This window comes from Hylaeus anthracinus, unplaced genomic scaffold, assembly GCF_026225885.1.
Source record: "Hylaeus anthracinus isolate JK02 unplaced genomic scaffold, UHH_iyHylAnth1.0_haploid 0, whole genome shotgun sequence".
NCBI classification, from domain to species: Eukaryota; Metazoa; Arthropoda; class Insecta; order Hymenoptera; family Colletidae; genus Hylaeus; species Hylaeus anthracinus.
This window is the reverse complement of record NW_026533254.1, coordinates 2681375-2701872: the sequence shown is the minus strand read 5'-3', so window position 1 is coordinate 2701872 and position 20498 is coordinate 2681375. Positions and strand designations below refer to the sequence as shown.

The window sequence follows — 20498 nt, the reverse complement described above, 5'->3', positions numbered from 1 at the left end:
CGCAGCCCATGCATCGTCCCTAGCCCCACGCCGCCTCATACTGCGAAGCAAGCGCTACTAGCTCCTCTCGTGGTTGGACGAGACTCCTCACCATTACCACACCTCCCTTCTATCCCCACCACCTATCAAATGGCGCTTCGCTCGAATTTTAACTTTTCATAGTTTATTCAATTGCTAGTCGAAATTCTTACTCGAAGTATTGAGTAAACTGATTCAGCCAAGGAAATGGTTAGTCTTGAAAAGCAATGTTGTACCTGTTTTATTGACAATTAACTTAGTTGTAAAGTAACCTTAACTCTCCTTAAGAAAAGAAATTATAAGTGAAATAATTTATCCAATCGATCGTAAAGTCAATTCAAAACTAATATATTAGGTCTTTAATTGGAATCGAAATATATACTACATATGCCTGATAACAATGTTCTGATTATTAGGGTTCGAGTCAAAATTTAAAAAAAAGAACTAGAATTTATTGGAATCACGTAATGGTAATACGAATAGCAAAACGTCGAGATTATTTAACAATAATATTTATTTTTGATATATATTATATTACTCTATAACCAACCATTTTTACTTTATGGACCTATTCATTTCCCGATAGCTTACTCTTTACAGCTGTTCTGTTATAATTTCCTCGGTTTCACTTGTAAACACTTTGAGACTTTGGTATGTTTACGTTGACACTCTTTGATTTACAAATATCTTTAATAATAAATTTGAAGCTATTTGCGAAACAAACTGTTTTAATTAAAAATTAACTTTCGTTTTAATAATTAAATTACTTATTTTTCATAAATAAAATTGCAATATACGTCTATGAGAGTATTGTTAACATACGGGCAGTGAGATGAACTATAGAAATTGCATAAATTTTATATTATCAACGTAAGAAAATAATATAACTATACAACTTCTTTCATTTATATGGCGGCTAAAAATGGTCCAATGAGTAAAGAAGATTCTGGATCATTTTTGGAGAAGTTTACTAGCTAGAAACTTTCCCCTTCTTCATGATATGACTGCGCGCGCACTGCTTAGATCGCCCAACGGAGCGACAGAGCGACTTTGACCTTCTGAAATGTCTAACTTACAATCAGACTAACCTACGAATGATATGTCACATGAAGCGCTTTGAAATAACAATGCTTTGATACTAAACAGATCATGGTATAGTATAAAATAGGTTACTAGTTCAAGGGTTAAACTATTACATATTGAATACTTTATTAAATTTCCAGAATTAATTTCGATACATGTAACTAATGTTTCGAATATTTTAATTAAATAACATACATATTTAATACATCAGAATACGAAACATGCATTACAATACGGACCATACAATAGACTACTTTGAAATTTAAAGGATGTATAAGATGTATGTAAAGAATGTATGGGATACATTAAAATATCAAAAAAAATGCAATATATGTAATCAAACCTGCATATTCTACACATTTGAATCGATTTTAAATATCATAAACATAAAATTATGGAGTATTAAAATATTCAATATTTTACTGACTAAATATGCATACATGTTGTATATTTTTAATATTTTAATTTGACATTGATTCATTTCATTAATGTCTTATACACTCTTGATATTGTAATGTATTATAGTGTATACTGTATAATTTTTATATTCTAATGTATTGTATTCCAAAAGGGGATTTGAGATTTTGTTTTTCCAAATACTAATAGTATGGAAAACACCCAGTTTTTTAATTTTAAGTGGACACTCCCGTGTGCACTTGTGCATATGAAATGAATGTAGTGTTGAGTTAGTAAGCCTTTATGTTAAGGCAGATACTTCTTGATAAATCATATCTGCAAACATGGGGTTTTTGCCACAATGTTAAAAAGTCAGTATGCTTTTTTAAAAAATCAGCAAGTAAATCAATCTATACAGATACACATTAATACTTGTAATTACACAGTAAAGTAATAATTATCAATATCTTGTTATGGTTCAATATAGTGGCATATATTACAATTAAGCTTGAAAATAGCATTAATTCGAGGTAATATATAATGCTTATGGATCCTTATATTAATAATGTACATTATGCTTTATCTACCACATACTATTGAGAGCACTGTCATTTCATAACAACTGTGCAAACTATTGCATATGTATTGAATTAATTTAATAAATAAGAATCCAATGCTAGAGTTAATAACGCATTTTATATTCTACCTATCACAGAATTATTCAGAACCTTGTAATTTCGTAGCGACCATCGAACTCGTATAGGTTATATAAAATTAACTCTGAAAATACGAGATATATCTAATATATAATAATTTGATCGTTTCATAGCGATTCATGTGTCATATCACTTATAGGTTAGAATGTTAGATATTTTGGGAAGTTAAGTAGCTCCATCTGTAATCACGTATGTTGAACAGTTGGATAACATAATGATGAAAGACGCCATTTATCTATTAAAAAGGCGGTAAAGTTATTCAAATATAAACAAGAAATTTCGGTACTCTACTGAGATCACTCTTTTCCAAAAAAGCCGTCGATATAATCACTCTTTGGTTTATCAATACATGTGATCAGCGGTGTATGTAAACATGCCAAAGTCAGAAAAAAAAGCAAACTGTCTGCCACATGTCTACTCTTAACCTAGTAAATGTGGCCTACAGTAAAGAGCTGGAAGCAGCAGACTGGAAAAAGGGAGGGACAAAAACACTGAACTATATTATTAGTATAGTTTAATGGATAAAAAGGAGTATGTTGTCCCGGGTATGCTATTAGAAGACTCATCAATAAAGCTATCTAGCGAACCTTGATTTAGACCTTTTACTTTAAACCTTCATTTCAAACTTTAGACAAATAGAAGTCAAAATCCTCCAGGTACATTTGTTACACTATAATTATACATATATTGCACTTAACTTTATAAAAGTAAATATCTTTTATGATCTGAATATGTACCTACACTGGTAACTTACTACTAAATTACTGTTCATAGAAACCTACGTCAGCTAGAAAACTACGAAAACAGTTTTGTAGTTTGTTAGTTACCGAGAATTTAAAAATAATTTTGACAACTATTTGAAACCAATTGAAACCTTGGAGAAACTATTCAACCTTGCGAGATGGCGCTACAATCCACCACGAACAACTGATCTTCTAGAGGATCACTAGATCAATGCCACGAACGTCAGTCATACGTCACAGATCACAGAGTAGAATAACAGTACAATAGAGGTTTTGTGACAGCACTAATACTGTCATAGAATCACGAAACTTTGAGTCTTGAGAATTAAATATATATATCTAACCTTGATTATAATTCGTTATGCATGTTTAGACATACATATGTACATATGAAAAGATTAACGTTATGATATTTCTATAAATTGCAAATCGTTTGAGTTCTTAACGATAAATGTTACGCCACATGAAAAATGGATGCATCAAGTGATTCAAGTTTATATAGGTTAGAAGGAACAGATAAAAATCAAGCAGGAGGCTTAATTATTCGTAAAAAGCCTTCTGATCATACATTTAAAAAACCTCAGATATCTGTTTTGGGCCTTGATAAACTCGCGAAACGAAAAAGGCAAGAAAATGCACAGGAGCTGAGTTTATCAAAGCCTCAGTCAAACTCACAAAAGTCGGAGAATAAAGGGAGAAAATACCGATCTTATGCGGAGGAAACACCAACTCATACTGGTGGAGTAAATTCCGAAGCTCAACAAAGATTAGAAACCCGATTGAAACACCAACGATTAAGTGCACAAGATAAGCATCACAGACATGGTCACAAAGATCGTAGTCATGACAGTGATGGAAGAAGAGATAGAAATAGAGAAGCAGATAGAGAAAGTGAAAGAAGTAGAGGTAGAGGTAGCGTAAGACAAACACCGTTAAGATTCAAAGATGAACCGCAAACCCCAGTATTCAAAACAAAGGTAAATAAAAAAATCTTCCTAATAAATTATATACTATGACACAATTAAATAAAAAAGTAATAGTAATTTGCGTTTAATTAATGTAAATAATTGTATGATACATAAGAGATAATTTTTGTTCAATCATTATAGGATCCAACATCCAAAAGCAATTGGGACGATGACGATGACGAAGAACCAAGAAAATCAAGTTGGGACCATCCCACGCCAAATCTTTATAGCAATAGAGACGGTCGTGATAGTATTAGAAGTGAATTCACACCTTCGTATAAATATAACTCTTGGAATAAAGACTACAAGCCCAGTGGTGCTACACCTATGGTAGATGGAGAAGAAAAAGAATTATGGGAAGAAGAACAACAAAGGTATTTGTTATTATAATGCTATAAATAAATATACTTTTATCTATTGCGCTAATTAAAAAGTAAATATTTGTATTTAGATTAGACAGGGAATGGTATGCTTTAGACGATGGAGAAAATCATGCATTTGCTGATGTATCGGAAGAATATACACGTAAGAAGGAAATGGAACTTGAAGCAAAACGACAGAAACGGCTTTCTGCGCAGCAACGACAAATAAATAAAGACAATGAATTATGGGAACGTAACAGAATGTTAACATCTGGTGTCGTGAGTTCGCTAGACCACGATGATGATTTCGATGATGAAGGAGAAACTAGGGTACATCTCCTAGTTCACAATGTTGTCCCACCATTTTTGGATGGTAAAACATTTTTATTGCATTTCATACTTAATCTTATGTTTTATCTTGTGTTATTTGAAGTAAGAGGAATATAATACGTTAAGTTTTCTAGTAAAGAAAAATAGAGAAGGTACTATAATATTAAAATTATATGAAATTGCCTAGGTCGAATCGTATTTACTAAGCAACCAGAGCCAGTAGTTCCTGTACGTGATCCTACTTCTGACATGGCCCTTGTAGCAAGAAAAGGATCAGCGTTGGTACGAGCATATCGCGAACAGAAAGAGCGACGCAGAGCTCAAAAGAAGCATTGGGAACTGGCTGGAACTCACATTGGCAATATTATGGGTGTTCGTAACAGAAACAAAGAAGATAAAGAAGATCCAGGGCAAGAAACTGATTTTAAAGCTGGTCAAAAATATGCCCGTCACATAGGAGCTGACGAAGTTACTGGGGAAGCCAAATACAGACTGATTCAAAATCAAAGGAGAAGTCTCCCAGTATTTGCTGTACGTCAAGAATTATTAAACGTTATCAGAGAAAATAGTGTAGTAGTCATAATTGGAGAAACTGGCAGTGGAAAAACTACACAATTGACACAATACCTTCACGAAGATGGTTACAGTCGTTATGGAATAATTGGATGTACGCAACCTCGAAGAGTAGCAGCTATGTCCGTGGCTAAGAGAGTTTCGGATGAAATGGCTACTACTTTAGGAGATAAAGTTGGTTACGCTATCCGTTTTGAAGATTGTACTTCGAAAGATGTACGTGTTACATTTTTAATTTTAATAGTAGCGCACTAACAAACTTAATTAAAATATAAAGAAATTATAATTTGGAAAAAAGTAAAGGATAGAGTGGTCCTAAAATAATTCGTATTCTTCTTTGTAGACTGTTATTAAATATATGACTGATGGTATTTTGTTAAGAGAAAGCTTAAGAGAAGGAGATTTGGATCGATATAGCGTTATTATTATGGACGAAGCTCATGAAAGATCTTTGTCTACTGACGTCTTATTTGGCTTGCTCAGAGAGGTAAGTACTTAATTTTTAATCCTAAGAAGACTAAGCTCTTTAAGTTGTGAAAGAGTTAACTTGCAATACTTCAATAAGATAAATTTATATATTTTTAATTTTTTATATTTTTTAATATTTAAAAAAATGTTGTAGGTTGTAGCTCGTCGACATGATTTGAAATTGATTGTAACATCTGCTACAATGGATTCAAGCAAATTTTCAGCATTCTTTGGAAATGCTGCAACGTTCCAAATTCCTGGCCGTACATTTCCTGTTGAAATATTACATGCCAAAAATCCAGTCGAGGATTACGTAGATGCTGCAGTAAAACAAGTGCTACAAATTCATTTGCAACCACGTTCTGGTGATGTATTAGTTTTCATGCCTGGTCAAGAAGATATTGAGGTCACATGTGAAGCGTTAAAGGAACGTTTAGCGGAAATAGAATCAGCTCCTCTACTGTCTATTTTGCCTATTTACTCCCAGTTACCTTCGGATCTACAAGCTAAGATCTTTCAACGTTCAGAAGGAGGCTTGCGAAAATGTGTTGTAGCGACAAATATAGCAGAAACTTCATTGACTGTCGATGGAATTGTATTTGTTGTGGATTCAGGCTACTGCAAATTAAAAGTCTATAATCCACGAATTGGCATGGATGCTTTACAGGTGTATCCTGTATCTAGAGCTAATGCCGACCAAAGAGCAGGAAGGGCAGGACGTACCGGTCCTGGCACCTGCTTTAGATTGTATACGAGAAGACAGTATTTGGATGAATTGCTACTAACCGGAGTTCCAGAGATACAGAGAACAAATTTAGCAAATACTGTATTGTTACTGAAGTCTTTAGGTGTCCAAGATTTACTAGCCTTTCATTTTATGGATCCTCCACCTCAAGATAACATATTAAATTCTTTGTATCAATTATGGATTTTGGGTGCACTGGATCACACAGGACGCCTAACACCTTTGGGACGACAAATGGCAGAATTTCCTTTAGATCCTCCTCAATGTCAAATGCTGATAGTTGCTTCTCAGCTTGGTTGCACCGCCGATATCCTCATTATAGGTATGTATGTTTATGAAGTACACAGCACTGTTTCGTTATTACATTCTTATATTTAAAATATTCTTGAATTTTCTTTTTATTATTGTTCTTCTTTGCATTAAATTTATTGAGAGTTTAATGGGTGTTCAGGTTAGGTAGATCTAACTCCACCGTTTACATCTATTGTAGCTTTACCTGAATATTTTTATGACTCTATCCTCTCATACATTTTTGCTTTATATCGCATTACAGCTGGTTCTATACTTTTTTCATTGCTTGTTGCATACTTCTATTCATTTCTGGTATCTCTATTAGGGATGCTATTAGTCTTGGGGCTCGCTGGATCCCTAGTAGCTCGGGTACCTCGGGGTTGCTAAACCCGTACTGTAGTTACATTCAAATATAATTTACCTACAGCCCCTGAGGGTTTTTCACATTATATATTTATTTATTTTACAAACTGTAAAATATGTTTCGTTAAGTTCGCAAAGACTACACATCCCATCCTCAAAGAACTTGATGAGTAATAATTATACAGAGTTACAATATCTCTTCCAGTGTCAATGTTATCGGTACCATCGATATTTTATCGACCAAAAGGACGCGAGGAAGATTCTGATTCAGCAAGGGAAAAATTCCAAGTACCCGAGTCTGATCATTTAACATACTTGAACGTGTACAATCAGTGGAAAGCGAATGGTTATTCTAGTTCATGGTGCAACGATCACTTTATACATGCAAAGGCAATGCGTAAAGTAAGAGAAGTTCGACAACAGCTTGAAGAAATCCTAAAACAACAAAAGATGGAAGTTGTGAGCTGTGGCACTGATTGGGACATTGTACGGAAATGTATTTGTTCGGCATATTTTCACCAAGCAGCTCGTTTAAAGGGTATTGGCGAATACGTTAATTGTCGTACCGGGATGCCTTGCCACCTTCATCCAACTTCAGCTCTGTTTGGTATGGGATTTACACCGGACTATGTAGTGTATCATGAGCTTGTGATGACTGCCAAAGAGTACATGCAATGCGTCACTGCCGTCGATGGACACTGGCTTGCTGAATTGGGTCCTATGTTCTTCAGCGTGAAGGAAACTGGAAGAAGCGGACGTGCAAAAAGACGCAAGGCAATGCAACATTTGCATGAAATGGAAGGACAAATGAAGGAAGCCGAAGAAGAAATGAAAGCGCGCGCACAAGAGCAACTTGAACGAGAGCAAGCTTCTATCAGGAAGTAAGTTGTTTTCTTAATTTTTACTTTCTTTCACAAAGTTGCATTATCTTGTTTACAATTGCATTGTTTCGTTTATAGAAAAGAAATATTGACACCGGGTATCAGAGAACCAGGAACACCAGCTCCTTACCGTAAGACTCCAGGTAGATTAGGGTTGTAATCATACTCTTAAAATGTGTAAATATAAAATGTAATGTACGATAGAAATTTGTAGTAATTTTACAAAGTAGTCACGTCAATTTTTAAGCACTGATTTATATTAAATGTTTTGCATAGACTCTCTACATTTTTTTATTGTTCTTAATTTAAGTATAACATACTCTGTTGTTATGTATTCTAACAAGTACTTTCTGTATAAATATGAAGGTGAATTTTTCATAAAAAAAAAATGTAATTTCATAATAAGGTTATTTTTCAAATAAATTTTTCAATTATAGAAAGTGTAAAAATACAATGTATATGCAGAAAATATAGAAGAATTTAAAAAGAAATAAAATAATGAAATAGCTTTTGTAAATTTTTATTATCGTTACAGATATATCCTCCCTTTCACACAAGTCATGTACAGGTACACTTATATTATACCAATTTTATTAGCAACATCAAGCGCATCGTAATCACGCGTCAAGCGTACGTACGCTTTCTTTTTACCATCAGGCCTGATTAACGTGTTAACCTTAGCGACATCAACATCATACAGTTTTTTGATAGAAGCTTTGATGTGGTATTTGTTTGCACGAGTATGGACAATAAACACTAATGTGTTATTGTCTTCAATCTTTTTCATAGCAGCTTCAGTAGTTAATGGAAATTTAATAATATTAAATGCATCCATACTGAAAAGAACAAAATATGTTTTAGATGTTTTTTATAAATATTTAATTTTATATTGTATTCAATACATATTAATAGTTCTTATAATTGAAACACAAATTCTAGTATATGAACAAAACACAAAATATGGAAAATTGCAAACATATTTTTTATGCATGTAGTTTTGTAGCACTTACCGATTTCTATTTGGTACAGACTTCCTTGCATATTTTGGATTCCTTGGTGGCCTGAACGTTTTTGGTCGATGGAAATGTACAGATGTCCTTATTTTTCGTACTCTTGATCCATGAACACCTTTCAATATCTACACAATAGAAATACATTATTTTAACTTTATTACTAATTATCCAAAAATTATTTATCTTTCTCTCATTTAATCAGTACTGTTGTAAAATTGTTATCATAAACATTCAAAGAGATTCCCTAATATATTTCATCATGAAAATATTTTATGTACAAAATGTAAACATTTTTTAGTAATGTTTCCAGAAATTTGGACAAGCTGTAGCTTTTATCCAAATGAAAATACTATCAATATTGGAAAGTATTTTTTGATATAATTGTTGTTGCAAAACAAGAAATTTTCTTTACGAATATTCGAAATAAGAATTTTTCTATACAAACAAAAATATATGGTTTGATTGAAAAGATATGTGCGCTAAAACTAAAAATTAGCTTATCAAAAGATTCTCTTTTATAGAATTCAAGTTAAACGTTTAAAAATATGCTATAGTCTACCCCAGTTTCTAGAATCGCCTGGTATATATTTACCTTTTTCTGAACTTTAAGTGCCTTTTGAAGTGGCGCAGCTGGTTTTCCACCTTTGGGTGTTTTCTTTGTTGCTTGGACATTTTTTTTAGGTTTGCTAATTAATGGCTTAGCAGCAACTTTGGGTGCAGGTTTTGCAGCTGGTTTTGCTGCAGGCTTTGCAGCACTCGCTGATTTGGCAGCTGCTGGTTTCTTTGCAGTAGCTGGCTTAGCAGCTGGTTTTGTCACTTTAGATGTTGAAGAAGCGGTTGGCTTCTTTTCACCTTTTTTTTCTGTTTTCTTTTCAGAAGATTTGCTGGCTTCGGAAAGAAAGGGCAATAGGTAAATAATGGAATTACGCCTTATTAACCAAATATTTAAAATATAACATTCTTAACAAAATAATGTAACACCATACTCTAACATGTCATTTATGTTTTAGGTTATGTCGACCGTATACAAACTATGAAATATCACAATTTTGTTGAACACTCTTTTACATCAATTACTCAAATACATCTAATAAGCATTTTGAAAGTAGTGGAAAAATAAAAAAGGTACGAGCATATCAATGGTTTTTATAATGTATAAATATAAAATCGACCACATGGCAAAAGTTGAAAGCGAAGACATATCAGTTAAACAAAGTTTCGTATCACTTATTTCAGAAATATATTTTTATCCATCGCTCGTTATAACTTCATGAAACATTTATATCATCTTTTAAAATAAAACTAACTTTTATTAACAATTTAAGAAATATACCTGCTTTATCGGTGGGCTTCGGTTTTGGAGCCATTTTGCTAAAAAGAAAGATAACTTGTACCGGAAACTGACATGTAAGGAAATGAATTCACTACGTTAATCGTTGACATGTAAATTTGTTATTACAAAAAGATAAAATCGCAATTTCTATAAAACGTACATTTTACTAATATTTTACTAATGTGGTACAATTCCGTTCATTTTTTCTAAATCAATTTAAAGAATTTTATTACATCGGATACTTTACAACTTTTTCAAATTGAATTCACATTATTTTTATTATTTTTGTATACACAAGGTAGACAAATTTAGTTATTTATTAGTGTCTGTAACTGTAAAGTTAACAAGAGTGCATTTTGCAAAGTTATAACTAGTGTATGAAAAACTTGTAAAATTTAGCAAATTTACCCATGCTATACCTTTGAATCAAAGTGCTATACTATATTTCTTTTATGAATTGGAATTCATATTCTAATTATTTTCATTTCCGGGGATACATTTTTTATTGTAAACATTATATAATTGTAACTATTAATAGTTAATGACATCATAGTTTGCTTAATTTTGTTATATACCCCTTAACTCTTTACAGACGTATATCAAACAAAGCTCAACAAGAAATATATTGAAATCAGAAAATCTAAACTTTTATTATTGGAAAGTAAAACGAAAACTTGCGAGTTGTGAGAAAGGATGAAGAGTAACTTGGGGAGAGGGGGAGGGACAATTCAGTGCCTCTGGTGGATATTATTACTACTAAAAACGTATTTACAAATATTCTATTTGATGGTCTAGATTGGTTCTAACTACGGTCATGCAGGATGTAGGTCATGTGGGGTCATGTTTTCTGAAATTGTTCGTATGTTCATGATTGAAAAAGAACAATAAATTTGTCAGAGGTAGAAGAATCTATTTTATCATTAGTCACATGATGTAATAGTATGATACACTTAAAAGAACGCTAAAAAAGGAAATTAAATACTATTCTAGTTTCGTTTTTTGCAGAATGTTATTGTGTTATGTAACTGATAACAAGTTTATTGTTAGGCTAGAGGTAGTAAAAAGTTTAGATCTTATAAATGTATCAAATTACTAGATTAACTACAGTATATGAATATTTATTGTATTGATATTGTTTAATAATAGCAAATTCTTACTAATAATGAATCTCGAAGGGCTTAAAGGGGAAAGGTTAACAAAAAAAAACATAAGAAGATACAAGATTTTAAGGTTTAGAGAATCTGATCTCTAGAAATTATAAAAATGAATTCATAGGATTTGTATGATTGTTTAAAATTTGTTAACAGAGAAAGAATCACTTGATGCAGCTGAAATTGAATAAACAGGTTTATTTCTGTTTAATATGTAGGACTCAAATATTTTAGCCTCTTCTCGTTTGTATTTGTTAGTGGTGTTTATTAATATTCTTTGTTTTAAAATTATCAATGTCAATGTTTTGCAATTTTCTTATTCATTTGACCATGTAAATTATTTTTATAATTTTTTCAAAAGTTATTATACATATATGCATAAAATGATGGACAACATCCACTAAATGAGAAATAATCAAAGAATTAAATAAGCTAACAAATAAAGTAGAAATAGAACAACATCTAACTGACAATGAGCTTTGATATTGTAACATATTTCAAATAACCCGCGCACATTATAACCTTCCGGCTACGTATTATAAACGGACTCATCCGATAATCTCTCTTCGTTCTTTATATTCTTCCGTCTTTCTTAAACTTGGATTAACTTATGCCTTTCGTGTTACGGGAAAAATACGTTCTGCTCCAAGTTCCTGACAGACAAAGTCAACCCACACGACTAGACGGACTTATAGTTAGTCGCTTAATGTGTGGAATGTGACGGGTTTGAACTAATGCGCTGTTACGTGTACCGATTATTCAGTGGTGAGAAACTAGTGTATCTAGATCATTTTAACGCGAGTGCAGCGCACTTAAGGAAAAATTGAAAAGACAGAAAGTGCACTCACGTGGCCATCCATTATCTCCAATTTTTATTCTGCCAAGTTTTCAACGAGGAAATAACAACGAATTCATTATTAAAATTTGATTTAATCGGAAACACTGATTCAGGTAAATACAATGACACATTTCAACAGGTGGTAATGTCAATGGTGAATGGTGGAGTAATAAAACTAGTAATAGTTCTATGTATATGTGCATGTGGGTGTGAGATCATCACTCATAAAAACATTTAAAAAAAAAAAAAAACATTTTGCGAGTGTGGCATATAGTTTCGTGCTTCTACATATATACATCCGGCTACATTAATTCTTGCCGAATAAGAATAAAGTCTGGTTATCAGCGTCTTCTTTAAAACAACAGTTCGGGCTTGTACGCGAAGAGCACAGAGTAGGACAGAAGCGAAACTTGTCGACATCTTTGATGTCAATTAGGCCCTGTTCTAAAAAAAAAATGGAACCAATGGACCTCTTATCTAAAGTGTATCTGCGCTTGGATAATTTAGTCTTAACAAGTAAAAAGAAATAAAAATATACATATCGAATTGAGTAACCTCCCCTTTTTCGAAATTTGCTATAAATGCCATCGTACGAAAGTTTGTTGTATAATTAATAAATTATTCAGTTACTTCATTAATTAAGACCTTGGTCGTGAACGTGAAAATTCCTGTAAGAATGTTATAAATATACCCCTTAGAATTTCTAAGCTTAGCGTTATCTTAGAAAGTTCTTAGAGGCAGCATTGCTAGATTTTTACAGGTGTACATACAATCATGGATATGTCATTTTTGGTTGGCCAATAGATAAAAATGGAAAGAGAGATATTGCGGAAACAGTATAAAGCGCAACGATATTTCAAGTGTAAAGTCGCAACAAAAATTTATAGGAAAACATTTATTTTTCTCAATTAAATTTGAAGTAAAATCGTTTCTGTGTCACTGATAGTTACAGAATTAAATATGTTAATTGTAACATACATCAATAATTATTTCAATTACGAATTCTTTTAATAAAGAGAGGAAAAAATAACAGATTGATACAAGTTTTCTGTAAAATTTATGTAGTTTATTTATTTTATATGTAAAACACGACATGGTTCGCAATAAAAATATTAAAAATTTTTAATGTTCTTAACTGTAATAATCTGTTACGTTACATTACCATCCAAATATTCGTGATATTCTCTGACTGATGGCTTTAATTGTCATGCAAAATGTTTGAATAAAAGTCGCTTGTGAGTATGTAATATTCATTATTTTTTGGAATTAGTCATTACCTATAAAAAAAAATAATTTCGAAGTTTACGAGCATTACATTGTACATCGAGCCTAAAAAGGTTAACCTAAAATTTTTAACCTATATATGTATATGTGACGCGTCCCAGAAACCGTTATATATAACAGTGTGCCGTCAATATTTGTATGAAGTGAGTGTTTAAATGGATTATCAATTTATAGATTAGATTATTTCTTACTACATATGTTTTATTTAGTTTGAATTCCCACTAGGAATCCAAGTACCACTATAGTATATATGTATACATATGCATTGATACCTCTTTTATAAATTAATAAATTTATGCATTCAAGAAAAAATTTACTTATTACAATCAGGCATACAGTAATGGTACAAAAAATCTGCAAAGGTGGCGTAACTCCATAAGAGATATTAAGCAATAAAGATAATAAATCAGTTGCTGGTTCCTCAAGGTATTGCTATTCTTCCAAATGAATTGATGGGAATCATTTGACAATTGCACAACAACTTTGCAATTGCAATACAACTAACACAATTGAAGTTCAAATGTAACTTCAAATATATTCTTAATGTAGAAGAATCACTAAAACTTCATCACTACATATAGATTTCATGTTCTTCTTGCAGACTCTACATTGTAAATATTATAATGACAAAACCTTGAAATTGATTAAAGGTATACCATTGTTTTGAGAATTTTATGATTTCTTGCCTGATGTACATGACAAATGATGTAATATCTTGTTTCAAGGTAAATTACTTACCTCAATTTCCTTTTTCAGAGAATAGAAATACATTGAGTAATATCACAACTTCCTTTATTGGAAGATGAGACATTATTGAGATTTCTTTTACCTTTTTTTACGACAAAACACAATTTCAAAGATATCGAAATGATGACATAAACTCTCCCTATCGTGCAGACATAAAATTATGTTAGCAGTCGTGTATTACCACATTGCAGTATAAAATTACAAGGAAGTGCTTGAGAAACCTATATCTATGTACAAGTAATTATAGACTTCGCTCATGTATGATATTTTTCTTAACCATGAGAATATTCTGTTCTAATTGGTATTCTGAAAAGGTAAATAACTAAAAGTAAATGATACATTTAATATTTTACTCACTTTTAGAAAAAGATATAACCAGGTATTGTTAAATAAAATTTCAAATTTGTACAAAAATTCCAGACAGGCTTAATGTATTAATTATTTCTAACGTATGTCACACAGATTGCAGACAAGCATACATTGTGTAACTAATACAATATGTTGGATGCATTATAATTACAATACATGCGATATTACGGTGTGAACTTTGAGACTTCAAGACTGTTGTTAATACAACCTGATTGCTCTTAATATTATGCATTTATTAAACATGTATGAGTGTCGGTAATAATTAAAACTGAGACTGTTTAGACGTTTTATATTAGTTTTAACATTCTACACATTTCGGAATTTGATGCTCGGTTTTTTTAAGAATAAAAACCAAAAACATTACGTAGGAAAAATCATGATTATCATATGTATAATGAAATTAAATAATTACAATTATAAAAAATTGTTTAAATCGACACGATCTAATCTAAATAGATAGAATTATCATTTTAAATTTAAATTCAAATATTACATGCAATTTATAACGGGCACTAATATAATAAGATAACAACTCTAACGGGCAAAAAGTGATGATGATCGTAATTTACATTCCTAAACAATTTGTCACTTTCATATATTTACACGGATATATACTATAAAGTTTGGGAAACTTGCGAAATATCAAAATAAGATTTTTAAAAGAACCGTCAATTCGAAGGCGTATTCGTAGGCGTATCTCGTACAATTATCTTAAAATTATTTGCGCCATTAAATGTACAGTGTCTTTGATTTTGTAACGTAGATGTTCTGTCACTGTTAAGGAGTTGGGTAAAGTCCAATACTTATTCGTTACACGCTCACGATTCAAGACCACTGCGCTATACTTAGCGTATAGAGGACGCGATTCTAAATCGATGCGTACTTGTACCTTTTATGTGCTTTACTTTTCGAGCTAAGGAGCTATATACATATGTATACCTATATCAGATACTCGATCGCTGTCGAGACCAATCAGAACTAAATCCTAGATTTTGTATAAAACAAATAATAATTGAGCAATTATTTGAAGATCGGTTTGCGAGCTCGTACTGGCAAGAGGAGAGTGCGAGGTGTGAGCTCATATTGAAAAGGGGAGAGTGAGAGCTCGTACATAAAAGGGGAGGTGGAAACTTGTACTAAGAAAAGGGGAGTGTGAGCTCGCACTGAAAAAAGGGGAAGTAGCTTATACTGGGGTTATTAACCTGTCACAACCACTTACATTTCCGTCAAAAGGATTTGACTCACAACTTGAATTCGACGAAACGTAATGACAAATGTAGTGTCGTTATTGTTATCAGTTCTTAGTCAATATGAAATCTCTGTAATGAATACGTCTAGACGAATGTACGTATGCTGTTTTTTTCACGTAATTTTCACATAATAATCGGTTTGCGGTTGTAGCGAGAATTCCGAGCTGTGCGATTCAGTCAACTTATTTTATAAAGATGAAAACAAAGTTGTAGAGATACAAATCCACAAACTCTTTCCTTTCAAATTATAACATTTTAAAGGCACATTATTCTTATCGATATTCGCTATCTGAATCTGATTAGTTCCGTGAGGTTGTTTATCAGTTTACTGATAAACTTTTTAACACACGTTATTCATCGGTAGATAAGACTGATTAGTTCTTTGTTTATGGTGCTAAAAGACATTGAGTAAAAGAAGCAGCATTTTGATTACTGCGATTTTCTGATTACGTTTATCTTCCTTTGCGTATAGTAATGTAATTCAAAGACTTCGCGGAATTGATAGCATTGTTAATTATATCAATAATAGTTATACCGTGGAATTTGTAAAAGTTCATTTATTCATACATTGAGATATTTATGTGTTTGCGTTTGAATTAACCACAAAATGTTGGCAAACGTTAATTAATTGTAGGTAATATTTTTCAAAACTACCAGCTTATAAAATTGTATTATACATTATTAATAAAATTGTTAAAGAAAATAAAAAGTTATTCTAGCTACAAATGAATTGGTGTCCCTTTCAGTAATAATAAAGATTTTATGAGAAATATGGACAATATCAATTTTAATTTTATTATTAATATGTTTAAATTTTAAATTGCGCAACAAAACTAAACGGAACGAGGAAAATGATACTTCTCTTCACTTCATTTGGGTGATAATACTGTTATCTTGTTTATGAGTTGTGTGCTAATGGCAGTACCTATTAGTTACTTGAGAGCTTGCGCACAAAGAATTTGTAATAATTAATAATTGACTCGATTAAGAATTTATTTTAATTATTACTCGTTATAAAGGGACTTATCTTACTTTTAGAAAAACCATTCGTGTAATAATATTGTACAGGCAAATTTCTTTTCGATGAATTTATAAAAATATTGTATACTATTGACTGTCTATTGTAAATATCAGAAGTATGAGTATGAGTGTTTGAGTAGTGATACGGAGCACTCAGTCTCCGTGGACCATTATACTCGGGCCCATATGGGCAGGTATTACGTGGGAGAAAGCAAGAGGCCGGGCTCCTGCGCGAAGCGATCACTATCTCCCCCAAATAGGTGGATTCCAGGTGTCGGGGTCCTAGGATTCTCGCTCTGGAGTCCTCTAGTGCCCTACATCCTCCAATCACATGCAGATTATCAATATCAAAAGAATATATCTGTGTCTAAAAATTAGATTAATTCGTTGAGACAAACTTTTTCACAAAAAAAAAAAAAAACAACTAAATATTGTTTTGAGAACTCAATTAAAAAAAAATTAGACTTATACTATTTTTATAATAAACATCTCACATGTGAATAAACATTTCACCTGTCCACCACTCATGTATGGGTTTTTTTATTGACGACATACGAGTTTTAGGACAGGGCTTTTCATTAAGGAACTAAAATAATCAATTCTGAAGGTAAGGTGTTAAATTATATACATAGGTTTCAATTATCCCAAAATATAATCTTAAAAATATTCACAAGTATTCGTCTGGCAGTGAGCGTGTTAAAGGGAAATGGGTAAAGAAGTTTCAAGAGTGGGTGCCTGGTAAACTTAAAATGAGAATCAGCAATACGAACGTCATTCGATCGAACCATTTTTGAATCGAATAGAGGCTCGTGACGAGAATGGATAATGTATGATAATCGCGAATTTAACGGCTGGAAGATTACGAATGATAACAGTCTCTACCAAAACTAAGTTTATAAAATTTACACTCCTAAAAATATAATACGTGTTCATGTATTTGCTTATAATAATGTGAATTTGTCACCGTTCTAACTGTGAATCAAAGACGAGCAAAATGTTTTTTTTTTTCATTACAAACGATTTGAATGACTATCTTCTTAATTTGTATTCTGCCTGTGTACAAATGATTAATTCTCATGTTGTATTCGGTACCTGTATACTAGTTATAGAGTGCTATGAATATAATTACATACTCAACTATTTCTACATTTCTTATAGCATTAAAATAAATTTTTGAATGAACGATTTGTATTTTCATAAGGAGATACAAAATAAAAGTTATTAGAAATAATAAACGAATTATTTTCTACTTCAGAAATCAAATATAATTGTATTTCGTGTTGTAAACAAATGTAAATGTAATATTAACTCTAATTGCTTTTAATTCATCATTCTATAGATTTTCTTTTACTTTCTATTGCAAAATGTAATTTGTAATCGCAGCCACAATTGCGTATATTTCAGCAGGGAACCTGTAATTGTAGCCGGTATCGATAAGCGTTTACAAGTTATTGATCACGTAATCAGTTTATAAATATAATTGCAGTATTATACTCTGACGGTCGGTAACTAATTGTATGGTACTGTCTAGATGGCACCACTTGTAAATCTCATTAATTTAATTTGTTATCCTCTCAAGTTGTGTTGAGGGGAAGATTAGATTTTGGATTTATCATCAATTTCTTTGAAGTCTCTTATCTGTAATTCCTTATTTCAATGATCTGAAGATGAAGACCGGAATGTCATTATCAAGTTTGTGAAACTGGAATATGACGAGGAGGAGGAGGATGGAGGAGGATGGAGGAGGACTGCCATCAATTTTGAAAGAGAGGATTTCTTTAATCTCTTGAGGGACAAATTATTTTGTTAGAAATAAACAAAAATTCAAGTTAATAGTTATCTGCCACCTATCGATCTCGTAACGATGTGGATGTACTATGCCGTAGGAAAAATTAATTGTAAATATTTCTTTACGCTTCTAAGTACTATTTGCATACGATAGAATATCAAACAAGTTGGAAACTAAACTATACACGGATGTGCTATTCCTCAAGAGGTTACATATGTACATAGATAATTCATAAAAATCACCTCTTCTATAATGTTAGTTTATTACTTCGAAGTGTATTATAAAGAGTTCTTCAAAAGACACTTAACGACGCCATTTTTCACGTTTAATTGTAATCATGTATGTTCTTTCATTTACGATAAAACAAAAAATCGAATATATTCCATACCATTTGTATTTGATTAAAAATCAAATTTCTAAAGCCCCTTTTGGAAAACCCTTCGGTCCTCAGTATAGTGAAACGATTTGAACACGCTTTTCAGCTCTGATTTGTTCGACGGGGATCTACTTCTTGCATCACGACGCACAAGTGCGGACAATAAAACTTCAACTTGCCCAATTATTTTCTCCCCAACGACTTCGTTAAATGTAATTGAACAGATCGTATAATAAACTTCAAACACTCTTCCGTATAGTAAAACATATTCAACTGTCAATTTTGCAAGTTGTAGCTTCAGCGTTTGTTTGTTTTTTAAATCATCTTAACAAATAAAAACGTTGGTGCGTATACAAGTCTGACCACAACGGCTGAACTATTGAAGTTATCCACCTTACATTCACACCATGTATTCGTGTGGTGCTACGGATTATTTTTGTTTGCGTTAGAACCTCCTAAGTGGTGCTGGGGTTGTTTTTTTTTGGGGATATTCTTATTTATTGACCGATTTGGCTCAAATTTACACCATATAATATTTAAAAATATCATATTCTGTTTATATATTCTTTTCGAGTATGTTTTCAAGAGATGTGTTTGTCAGAATAGTTTTTACGAGGCACGTTGATAAGATATCTAAATTGTTTACTGTTTGGTTAAGTATATAGTATTGGATGCATTGTTCTGGAGGACTTTATCACTATATACCGTACTACACGATACTACTATATACTCGTTAAATTTAACCTCGACGTATCAGTGAATGAGCATTGTATCCAAAACAAGCGAAATAAGTAAATTAAAAGAAAAAAAAAATGGTTAAATAACGAGTTTTTCTATTTTCTTGTTATTTCATAATGGAAGAATTTCCACACGACTCGTGATTAGATCGTACAATTCGAACAATCTAACAATTATCCATGATTACAATGTACACAGTATGTGCTGAGAATACCTCTCAATTTTTCGTATTTCTCAAAATCAACGATGTGTACAAAGTATTTATTCATAGATCTGTATAATGTACCCCTTTCTTGGTAACACGCAACAAAAAAAAACTGCATCTTTTTAATCTATTTTTAAAATGATAATTTAATTAAAAAGTGAGTGTGTTATTTTAATTTTAATTTTTGTTGGGACTTACTCAACTATATTAGTACTACTGTGTTAGTATTAATATAGTTTAGTGATTCAGACCAACTGGCCCTCCTCTAGCTCGGGTACCTCGGGATTGCAAAACCCGTACTGTAGCTATACAATCAAACGTAGCTACAGCCCCTGAGGGCAATATCGAATTGGCATAAAGTTTATTATATTGATTTTGTATATCGAGCCATTTTCATGAAAAAAATTGAGAAAATGGTATATTTTATTGTTGTTCAATCACTAGAGCA

The 20498-nt window shown here is 31.9% G+C and overlaps 2 protein-coding genes and 1 long non-coding RNA gene across 7 annotated transcripts; 2 read left to right on the top strand and 1 right to left on the bottom strand.

Annotated features, from left to right (window-relative positions):
* Positions 1-3132: 3132 nt before the first annotated feature.
* Positions 3133-8445, top strand: LOC128887121 (pre-mRNA-splicing factor ATP-dependent RNA helicase PRP16). The gene is made up of 8 exons (XM_054142628.1): positions 3133-3933; positions 4066-4298; positions 4376-4659; positions 4804-5405; positions 5533-5676; positions 5812-6724; positions 7262-7937; positions 8016-8445. The coding sequence occupies exons 1-8, from the start codon at positions 3427-3429 to the stop codon at positions 8095-8097; spliced, it is 3441 nt and encodes a 1146-aa protein (XP_053998603.1). The 5' UTR covers positions 3133-3426; the 3' UTR covers positions 8098-8445.
* Positions 8442-10374, bottom strand: LOC128887228 (60S ribosomal protein L23a). The gene is made up of 4 exons (XM_054142911.1): positions 10284-10374; positions 9543-9838; positions 8948-9075; positions 8442-8773 (listed from the first exon to the last, which is right to left on the bottom strand). The coding sequence occupies exons 1-4, from the start codon at positions 10315-10317 to the stop codon at positions 8512-8514; spliced, it is 720 nt and encodes a 239-aa protein (XP_053998886.1). The 5' UTR covers positions 10318-10374; the 3' UTR covers positions 8442-8511.
* On the top strand, positions 9845-16683 carry LOC128887266 (uncharacterized). 5 transcript variants are annotated; one of them, XR_008459999.1, is made up of 5 exons: positions 9845-10075; positions 10876-12385; positions 13033-14078; positions 14158-14206; positions 14313-16683. It is a non-coding gene; the product is annotated as an uncharacterized LOC128887266 (long non-coding RNA). The 5 variants fall into 5 exon arrangements; XR_008460001.1 differs by having other exon boundaries at positions 13033-13699; positions 13782-16683; XR_008460000.1 differs by having other exon boundaries at positions 13033-13699; positions 13766-16683.
* Positions 16684-20498: the final 3815 nt, after the last annotated feature.

What these genes read in the sequence shown, in the direction of transcription:
- LOC128887228 (XM_054142911.1), bottom strand. Translation starts at nt 10,317, where the DNA reads ATGGCTCCAAAACCGAAGCCCACCGATAAAGCAG. An exon ending in GAAGCCCACCGATAAAGCAG is followed by an intron (nt 9,839 to 10,283) that starts GTATATTTCTTA and finishes TTCTTTCCGAAG; the next exon opens with CCAGCAAATCTTCTGAAAAG. An exon ending in TCTGTACCAAATAGAAATCG is followed by an intron (nt 8,774 to 8,947) that starts GTAAGTGCTACA and finishes TGTTCTTTTCAG; the next exon opens with TATGGATGCATTTAATATTA.
- LOC128887121 (XM_054142628.1), top strand. Translation starts at nt 3,427, where the DNA reads ATGGATGCATCAAGTGATTCAAGTTTATATAGGTTAGAAGGAACAGAT. An exon ending in CCCCAGTATTCAAAACAAAG is followed by an intron (nt 3,934 to 4,065) that starts GTAAATAAAAAA and finishes CAATCATTATAG; the next exon opens with GATCCAACATCCAAAAGCAA. An exon ending in AAGATTGTACTTCGAAAGAT is followed by an intron (nt 5,406 to 5,532) that starts GTACGTGTTACA and finishes TCTTCTTTGTAG; the next exon opens with ACTGTTATTAAATATATGAC.